This window comes from Macaca fascicularis, chromosome 16 (genome assembly GCF_037993035.2).
Source record: "Macaca fascicularis isolate 582-1 chromosome 16, T2T-MFA8v1.1".
In the NCBI taxonomy this organism is placed as follows: domain Eukaryota; kingdom Metazoa; phylum Chordata; class Mammalia; order Primates; family Cercopithecidae; genus Macaca; species Macaca fascicularis.
Genome location: NC_088390.1, coordinates 61,496,760 through 61,506,889, shown reverse-complemented (window position 1 = coordinate 61,506,889; position 10,130 = coordinate 61,496,760). Strand labels below are relative to the sequence as shown.

General features: G+C 43.6%; 1 protein-coding gene across 1 annotated transcript in view; it reads left to right on the top strand.

The window, feature by feature from the left end:
- The first annotated feature begins 2,732 nt into the window (after positions 1 to 2,732).
- The window catches only part of TOP2A (DNA topoisomerase II alpha), a 31,531-nt gene continuing 24,133 nt past the window's right edge, over positions 2,733 to 10,130 (top strand). The window contains exons 1-10 of the mRNA XM_005584098.5: positions 2,733 to 2,842; positions 3,715 to 3,870; positions 4,066 to 4,156; positions 4,512 to 4,575; positions 7,410 to 7,555; positions 7,746 to 7,843; positions 8,069 to 8,281; positions 9,195 to 9,368; positions 9,561 to 9,662; positions 9,770 to 9,907. Of these exons, the coding sequence (XP_005584155.2) occupies positions 2,822 to 2,842; positions 3,715 to 3,870; positions 4,066 to 4,156; positions 4,512 to 4,575; positions 7,410 to 7,555; positions 7,746 to 7,843; positions 8,069 to 8,281; positions 9,195 to 9,368; positions 9,561 to 9,662; positions 9,770 to 9,907 (1,203 nt within the window). The 5' untranslated portion in view covers positions 2,733 to 2,821. The remainder of the gene's footprint in view (positions 2,843 to 3,714; positions 3,871 to 4,065; positions 4,157 to 4,511; positions 4,576 to 7,409; positions 7,556 to 7,745; positions 7,844 to 8,068; positions 8,282 to 9,194; positions 9,369 to 9,560; positions 9,663 to 9,769; positions 9,908 to 10,130) is intronic.

Below are 10,130 nucleotides of genomic sequence, written 5' to 3'. Positions count from 1 at the left end.
CCCCACCCACTTCTTTCTTCAATAGTCCCCACAAGTCCTGCAGGACCCCCTGCAATAGGCTCTGGGAAGAGGAAGGGGCTGGCAGAGAAACAGTTTGTACCCAGAAGAGAAGGGGGGTGGGCCAGAGCAAGACCACCTTGTGCTAGAGAGCTGGAAAAGGATTGTCCCAGACACTTGCATATCTCATTTTGCCCTCTGTGCCTTCGATGAAGGATAATGGCATGGGGAAACCAAAAGACCCAGGAAGAATTCTAACTTAGGTGTGTGTGGCCCCAAAGTCCTTTTGTGTTTGTTTGTTTGTTTGAGACAGGGTCTTGCTCTGTCGCCCAGGCTGGAGTGCAATGGTACGATCTCAGCTCACTGCAAACTCCGCCTCCCGGGTTCAAGCTATTCTCCCACCTCAGCCTCCCAAGTAGCTGGGATTACAGGCACCCGCCATTAGGCATGGCTAATTTTTTTTGTATTTTTGTAGAGATGGGGTTTCACCAAGTTGACCAGTCTGGTCTCAAACTCCTGAACTCAGGTGATCCACCCACCTCGGCCTCCCAAAGTGCTGGGATTACAGGGATGAGCCACCACGCCTGGCCCCCAAAGTCCTTTTGACTCCACAGTACTGCTTCTGGGTTTTTGGAACAAAGACACACAGGATCAGGCTAAACTGCAGCAGAGATTTAAAGCTGGGCCCCCAAAAAAATAGGGCTGGAGCTGCTTGTTAAATTCCTGTTGCCTCATCACCAGGTGGGTCACTGCAGGCTAGGATGAGCTACAGGGTGGAGGCCGGGAGCTGCAGAGACTGAGCTGCCATTCTTGAGGAAGCATGCCCACCATCCCCACTACCTTGGAGGCAGTGTGTTTCAGGAGGTAGAAGCCAGCGTGGCTGGTTTCTGTCAGCGCCCTCGGGTGTCCTGCAGAGAGTGGCATCTTTCCCCTCCCCCCACCGAAGCCCGAGAGGCTTCCTCCATCGAAATGATAGGAATGGCAAATTGCTGAGGTGGGACTGAAACCCAGGTAGAGGAAGGAAGCAATGGATGGAAGGAGGTGGCTCAGCTGGAATTAGTAGGCACTCAAATTGTGCAGTTTTGTTTTGTTTTGTTTTGTTTTGTTTTGTTTTGTTTTGTTTTCCAGGCATCTTGTAAGGGCAGTAACTTTGTTTAATCCACTCAAACATTTATATGTAAGAGTAATTTAAAAACTTCAGTCTCCGCCGGGCACAGTGACTCACACCTGTAATCCCAGCACTTTGAGAGGCCGAGGCGGGCAGATCACTTGAGGTCAGAAGTTTGAAACCAACCTGGTCAACATGGCAAAACCCTCTCTACTAAACAATACAAAAATTAGCCAGGCGGGCGCCTGTAATTCCAGCTACACAGGAGGCTGAGGCAGAAGAATCGCTTGAACCCGGGAGGTGAAGGTTGCAGTGAGCCGAGATCGTGCCATTGCACTCCAGCCTGGACAACAGAATGAGACTCCATCTCAAAACAACAACAACAACAACAACAAAAACAAACAAATAAAAAACTTTCAGTCTTTGGCATTTCCTTGTCAAATTGGAAGAGCTGTTCTGGACTGCATGGTTCACGGAGGTGAGCAAAAGTAGCCAGTCGGAGGGCATCTGGCCAGCTGGCTGCGGAAAAGGTTTCAGCCCCGGACGGCTGAGCCCACCCTCAGCTCAAGAGGCTACGACCACAAGTTATCCCTTTCCACTTACCAGCTGCAGTCCAGCGTGGCTCTACTGGGGACCCGAATGCTGCTGCCCTCCATTTTGCAAAGCCTTTCTACATCCTTCCATTATATGGAACCCCCAAACCACAACTGTAGCACTTTTATTTTGATTATTTGTATTATTTATTTATTTATCTCTTGATATGATCTCCCTCTGTCACTCAGGCTGGAGTGCAGTGGAGCGATCACAGTTCAAGGCACCTCGATCTCCGGGGCTCAAGCGATCCTCCCTCCTCAGCCTCCACAGCTGGAGTTACAGAGGTGCACCGCCTCGCCCGGCTATTTTTTTTTTTTTTTTTTCCTTTTTGGGTAGAGACGGGGTCTCGCTATGTTGCCCAGGCTGGTCTCCAACTCCTAGGCTCCAGCGATCCTCCCACCTCAGCCTCCCAATGTGCTGCGAATACAGACGCCAGCCACCGCACACAGCCTACTTTTATTTCTTTGAAAAATAAATTCCAGGGGAAAGGGGGCGGGGTTGAGGCAGATGCCAGAATCCGTTCGCTTCAACCAGGCTGCCTGTCCAGAAAGCCGGCACTCAATTTCCTCAGGAAAACGAAGCTAAGGCTCCCATTCCCCTCGCTAATAACGTCAGAACAGAGGACAGTTTTTAGATTTGAGGGATCTTAAATAGATTGGCAGTTCCTGAGAATAAACATCCTTTCCTTTTTTCACCTGCACGCTTTTGCCTCAGGCAACCCCTTCCCACTTCCAACGCCCATCTCTTTCAAGCTTTCTGCTCTAGAAAACAAGTGAGCCCTTGTCATTGGCCAGAATCCCTGTCAATCTCTCCGCTACAACGCCGAGTGGTGCCTTTTGAAGCCTCTCCCTAACCTGATTGGTTTATTCAAACAAACCCCGGGCCAACTCAGCCGTTCATAGGTGGATATAAAAGACCAGTTACGATTGGTTCTCCTGGACGGAGACGGTGAGAGCGAGTCAGGGATTGGCTCGTCTGCTTCGGGCGGGCTAAAGGAAGGTTCAAGTGGAGCTCTCCTAACCGACGCGCGTCTGTGGAGAAGCGGCTTGGTCTGGGGTGGTCTCGTGGGTCCTACCTGTTTAGTCGCTTTCAGGGTTCTCGAGCCCCTTCACGACCGTCACCATGGAAGTGTCACCATTGCAGGTACGGCTCGCGGGAGGGACTGGTGGTGGAGCCTCAGCGCGGCCCGGGCATCTCTCTGGCCGCCCGTGACGAGTGAAGCTCCGGGGCTGCGGTCAGGCCTGCTACAGGCTTGGGAGCCCATATTCTCCATCTCCCGGTTCCGGGGTGATCGTAGAGAGGCGGAAGCCCCTTCTGGTGCTAGTAGTGAAGTATGATCCGGCTTCCAGGGTGTAGTGCGTTGTTGCTCTGTTTCTAGGGGCAGGAGTCCGTTGGTCCCGTAGTAGATCCATGTTACAGCGGCCCGGGTGCGACGTTATTGACTCGCGCGGACAGATGCTTTCCCCTTCTGCCCTCTGCTTGAAAACGGTCTTGAATGTCCCCGATCTTGGAAAGGGCAGAGCCTGGCACAGTGTTCCCCTGGAGCAGCCGGCCAGCTTCCAAAAGCGCCCCCTTCCTGAGTTCGCAAGGCTCATGTGGCCGAGGGATTGAACTGATAGCCGCCCCAACTGCTGCTGCCGACCTAGAATCTGTCGTGTGCTCGGGACACCGTGGTTTATAATAATAGGCACTCGGTAAATAATGTGTGCAGGAACTGAAAGAAATCGGTAAATAATGTGTGCATTTTATTGATGACATCTACCACGTTGCTCAAGAAAAGAGGTTTCCAGACAGACCCACTTGGTGAGATAATATGTGTCTGTTTAACCTGACACCTGAGGACCTGGCCGCAGCGAATTTAAATTGTCCTCTTTGTACACAACCCCATCACTACCTACTAACAGATTGCAATGTGTGTTGACGTCTCACTATGGTAGGCATTTTGTTCCTAGTTTGGGGTAAACTTACGATTAAAAATCCCCTTTCTTCTCTCTCTCTCTTTTTTTAATTGCTAGCCTGTAAATGAAAATATGCAAGTCAACAAAATAAAGAAAAATGAAGATGCTAAGAAAAGACTGTCTATTGAAAGAATCTATCAAAAGAAAACACAATTGGAACATATTTTGCTTCGGCCAGACACCTACATTGGTTCTGTGGAATTAGTAACCCAGGTAAAATCAAGCTCATCAAAGGCAGTTACCTAGTAGTTGAAATGGATACTCTTCTTTCTGTACCTCTTGGGTACTGAGTGTCACTGGAACTGGCCTAAACATGGTAATATTTAATACGAAGACTTGACAGTAATCGTGATAACAGAACAATGAATATAGAGTAAAAATAACAGTATTTCTTTGCCTTATTTCTAGCAAATGTGGGTTTACGATGAAGATGTTGGCATTAACTATAGGGAAGTCACTTTTGTTCCTGGTTTGTACAAAATCTTTGATGAGATTCTAGGTGAGTAAATCCTTTAACATAAAGATCTGCTGGTCAAATCTTTCATAAGAAGTATCATTCCAAATAAAAATAAAAAAAGATAAAAGTAAAAAAAAAAGTATCATTTCTAGCAAACCTGCTGTAGCCAGGGCTCCTGTCATTTCAATTAGTTGACAAAGGTGCGGTAGTTTCCTGGAGCCCAGGAGGTTGAGCTTTCTCCTGGAAACAGTACTATGAACAAAAATTCCTAAATTAACACCTTATTAATGCCACTCCTGTGCTGTTTAGGAACTTTTTTTTCTATATCTTACTTAGAGTTACAGAATTTTTTTTAAAACACTAATTTCTTACAAATGTATATTTTATTTTCTTTCAGTTAATGCTGCGGACAACAAACAAAGGGACCCAAAAATGTCTTGTATTAGAGTCACAATTGATCCGTACGTCTTTTGCTTAGTTTTTGTTTGTTATGTAGCTCATTGCTATTGTTAGTTGCATATATTTTGATTACTGGTGAAGTTGGTTTTTCTTAAACAGAAGTTCATAAAAGTACACAAAAGCAGAATGCTAAAATGAAAAACCTGTGGATACCCACCACCTAGATCCAACAGTTGCCAACGTTTTTCCATATTTTCTCCATCTTTTTTTTAATTAGTTCTTTTTTTTTTTTTTTTTTTTTGAGGAAGTGCCTGGGCTGGTCTTTGAACTCCTGGCCTGAAGCAATCCTCCAGTGTTGGCATTATGGGTGTGTGCCATGGCACCCAGCCTATTTGCTATGGATCATTTCAAAATAAATTACAGGCCTTATGACACTTAATCCCTAAATATTTGAGCAAGCACCTTCAGTAATGGCCTTAAGTATTCTGGCATCCAGAGTTTTAAGTTTTTCTCATGACGCTATTCAAACAGTAAACCAGTAGGTGGTGGTAGAGAATAATTTGATCTAACATTTCTGCTTATAAATACAGGGTGTCCCTTTGTGGGAGATCAGGGTGCTTATTTCACTTTTTTGTTAGTCTGATTAATTAGGACAAAGTATACCTGGATTTTCCTAAGAACTCAATATCACAGTCTTTAAAAAATGTTGAGCTAGTTTTAATTAGTTTTTTTATAGATAATAAGTACTATGTAGAACAAGAACCATAACGCATATCTAGTTATTAACTAAAATGTATTACCATCCAAGAATTAACCGAAATAAGTCCAAATAAGTTTTCAGCATTTTATTTGAGAGCAAGGCAGTTTATGATTGATAGAGTTTTGCTCTTGTTGCCCAAGGCTGAACCCGCCTTCCGGGTTCAAGCAATTCTCCTGCCTCAGCCTCCAGAGTAGCTGGGATTACAGGTGCACACCACCACGCCCGGCTAATTTTTTATTTTTTTGATAGAAACGGGATTTCACTATGTTGGCCAGACTGGACTGGAACTACTGATGTCGTGATCCGTCTGCCTTGGCCTCCCAAAGTGCTGGGATTACAGGCATGAGCCACCACGCCCAGCCAACAAATGAGTTCTTTTTTTTTTTTTTTTTTTTTTGAGACGGGGTCTGCTCTGTCGCCCAGGCTGGAGTGCGGTGGCGTGATCTCGGCTCACTGCAAGCTACCCCTCTTGGGTTCACGCCATTCTCCTGCCTCAGCCTCCGGAGTAGCTGGGACTACAGGCGCCCGCCACCATGCCTGGCTAATTTTTTTGTATTTTTAGTAGAGATGGGGTTTCACCATGTTAGCCAGGATGGTCTCGTGATTCGGCCTCCCAAAGTGCTGGGATTACAGGCGTGAGCTACCACGCCCGGCAGCAAATGAGTTCTTTTTTTTTTTTTTTTTTTTTTTTTGAGACGGAGTCTCACGCTGTTGCCCAGGCTGGAGTGCAGTGGCGCGATCTCGGCTCACTGCAAGCTCCGCCTCCCGGGTTCCCGCCATTCTCCTGCCTCAGCCTCCTGAGTAGCTGGGACTACAGGCGCCCGCCACCGCGCCTGGCTAATTTTTTGTATTTTTAGTAGAGACGGGGTTTCACTGTGGTCTCGATCTCCTGACCTTGTGATCTGCCCGCCTCGGCCTCCCAAAGTGCTGGGATTACAGGCTTGAGCCACCGCGCCCGGCCAGCAAATGAGTTCTTAAGCACAGACAGTACCATATCTTTCTAGAGTTCTCTCTCATTATTCTACAGCATACCATAGCTGCTCAGGAGTCACCTGTTGAATTGAACAAAAGTTGGGCAGGCTGGTCTCCAGCTCCTGACCTCAGGTGATCTGCCCGCCTCAGCCTCCCAAAGTGCTGGGATTGCTGGGATTATAGGCATGAGCCACCACACCCAGCCTGTTTTCCCTTTTATGTTTGTTTTGCAATGTACTTTGTTGGGTGGGAACAAGAGATGTATAGATGATCCTCTTAAAAGGGGTATAATAGGCATGGTGGCTCACTCCTGTAATCCCAGCACTTTGGGAGGCCAAAGTGGGAGAATCAGTTGAGCCCAGGAGTAGTTTGAGACCAGCCTGGGCAACACAGTGAGAACCTCATCTCTACAAAAAATTTAAAAATTAGCCAGATGTAGTGATGCACGCCTGTAGTCCCAGCTATTCAGGAGGCTGAAGTGGGAGGATTGCTTGAGCCCAGGAGGTCAAGGCTTCAGTGAGCTGTGATCCTGCCATTGCACTCCAACCTGGGTGACAGAGCAAGATGCTGTCTCAAAAAAGGAGTGGGAGTGGTGTATAATAATGTTTCCAGATTGTTCTTTTCTTTCCATTGGGCATAAATCATTTCCCTTTGTTTATTCTAACATTTTAAAATTTTATATTTTTTCAACATTATCAGTGTCTATTCAGGTGTTGGAAAAGTTTTTTTTTTTCCTCTTGACTCCTATTTCAGGAATGTCAGGAACTGAGCATGGTGGGAAATGTTGTTCCTGCTGAATTTCAGAACGTATATATGAAAAGAGTAAAAAAAATTGAGGGATAGGCGTGGTGGCTCACATCTATAATCCCAAGACTTGGAGCAATTCTCCTGCCTCAGCCTCCCAAGTAGCTGGAATCACAGGCGTGCGCTACCACGCCTGGCTAATTTTTTTATTTTTAGTAGAGACGGTTTCAACATGTTGGCCAGAACTGGCCTCAAGTGATCCGCCCTCCTCAGCCTCCCAGAGTGCTGGGATTACAGGTGTAGGCCACCGCGCCCAGCCTGAATATACATATTTTAGAAATAATAGTATTTAAATATTTTAAAATGGTAAGCATTCGTTTAATGTGTTGTACAATACAATTCTCAATCTTGTTTTCTTAGGGAAAACAATTTAATTAGTATATGGAATAATGGAAAAGGTATTCCTGTTGTTGAACACAAAGTTGAAAAGATGTATGTCCCAGCTCTCATATTTGGACAGCTCCTAACTTCTAGTAACTATGATGATGATGAAAAGAAAGTGACAGGTAGAGTATTGAGGGGAAATAACATATTTGTTACTAAAAATATATGTATTTTAAATGACTGTCTGTGGCATGAGGGTTAAAAATATGGAAATAAATCTCTATAATTGAATAGCTCTCTCCCAGTGATTAAGAAATAAAGCTGTCAATGAGATAATAACAATAAAATAGTGTTTCATATTTGTTTGCCCAGGTGGTCGAAATGGCTATGGAGCCAAATTGTGTAACATATTCAGTACCAAATTTACTGTGGAAACAGCCAGTAGAGAATACAAGAAAATGTTCAAACAGGCAAGTAAAAAAGTGTCTTGTACCTTAATGATAAATGGTAGTAGTATAGCCATTTATAATGGCATTAATGGTCGGTTTAATTTAACATAATTTATAAGCTATTGAAGTATGAAAAATTATTCATAAGCATATATTAGGTTATTAGGATGCATAAATTTATGTTATTTCCTTCTAGTTTGTGAGGTGACTTGAATTTTTCATCTTTCCTATTCTTTACTTCCATAGACATGGATGGATAATATGGGGAGAGCTGGTGAGATGGAACTCAAGCCCTTCAGTGGAGAAGATTATACATGTATCACCTTTCAGCCTGATTTGTCTAAGTTTAAAATGCAAAGCCTGGACAAAGATATTGTTGCACTAATGGTCAGAAGAGCATATGACATTGCTGGATCCACCAAAGATGTCAAAGTCTTTCTTAATGGAAATAAACTGCCAGTGAGTATTTTCCTGGATGTTAACGATAATAAGGGATTTTGTAATCATTGTCAAATGCAAAATTGATTTTTTTCCCCTCGCATATGTTTTTTTTTTTTTTTGAGACAGAGTCTCACACTGTTGCCCAGGCTGGAGTGCAGTGGCACAAACTGCCTCCCAGGTTCAAGTGATTCTCCTGCCTCAGCCTCCCAAGTAGCTGGGATAACACGCCCGCCACCACACCCGGCTAATTTTTTATGTTTTTAGTAGAAACGGGGTTTCACTATGTTGGCCAGTCTGGTCTCGAACACCTGACCTCATGATCCACCTGTCTTGGCCTCCCAAAGTGCTGGGATTACAGGCATGAGCCACTGCACCCGGCGCCACCATATGTATTTTCTTACCACTTCTCACATATGTTCTTGAAAAGAGAATGGTATGCCACATTTTTTAATCAGCTCATTTTAAATGTATTGAAGGAATTTCTTTCTCAAAGAAACACCTAAAATACATATTTCATGTCCTTTTTTTAATTTTACTTTTTTTTTCTTTTCTTGATAGCCTCTCATTCTGTCACCCAGGCTGGAGTACAGTGATGCAATCACGGCTTACTACAGCCTGGCCCTCCCAGGCTCAAGCAATCATCCCACCTCAGCTTCTGGAGTAGCTGGAAATACAGGCAGCAACACCATGCCCAGCTAATTTTTTTTTTTTTTTTTTTAAATAGAGATGGGGATCTCACTATGTTGCCCAGGCTGGTCTTGAACTCCTGGGCTCAAGTGAGCCACCTACCTCGGCCTGTGTCCTTTAATGACCATTCTTTTATGCCTATCAGTGAATATCATTGCATTGGTTTTGGAAAGTCCTCATAGTCTATCATTGAAACTATTTTTTAATAACTTGCTTAATACTATTACCTTTAATTCTTGTACAGGTAAAAGGATTTCGTAGTTATGTGGACATGTATTTGAAGGACAAGTTGGATGAAACTGGTAACCCATTGAAAGTAATACATGAACAAGTGAACCACAGGTGGGAAGTGTGTTTAACCATGAGTGAAAAAGGCTTTCAGCAAATTAGCTTTGTCAACAGCATTGCTACTTCCAAGGTAATTTTATTCTTAAATTATTAATCATGTTTTAGCTTTACATATATGTGTTCTTATTGTTTTTAACATATGAAGTAGACTTGAATATTTGGCTAGCTAGTATAAAGGAGGTTAAATTAGTTTTTTTTTAATGTTTGATGATTATAATTTTGAGGATACTGAGTTTTATGGTTTGGTGTTTTTCTTTATTAGGGTGGCAGACATGTTGATTATGTAGCTGATCAGATTGTGACTAAACTTGTTGATGTTGTGAAGAAGAAGAACAAGGGTGGTGTTGCAGTAAAAGCACATCAGGTATGTGCTTTTGGCAGTTTTCTTTTTCTAAAGTCAAGGAAGAAGAGAAAGGCTATAAATAAAGCATGAGTACATTTTTAGTGACTTATTATCAACTTTTATTGCAGGTGAAAAATCACATGTGGATATTTGTAAATGCCTTAATTGAAAACCCAACCTTTGACTCTCAGACAAAAGAAAACATGACCTTACAACCAAAGAGCTTTGGATCAACATGCCAATTAAGTGAAAAATTTATCAAAGCTGTAAGTACTTAGAGGGAAATAAAAATAGAAACACCTGACTTTATTTTCCATTGCACTTCTCAGCTCTGCAGAAACAATGATTCTTCCCACAGTGCACTTCTCCAAGTCTTCCCAATCTGAAAAGGAAGTAAAAAAGGGCTTTTCTTTAACTGATTTTACCAAGGACTTAATTACCATCTATATTTCAGTATTTCCCAATTACATATCACCATTAAGCTTAGAT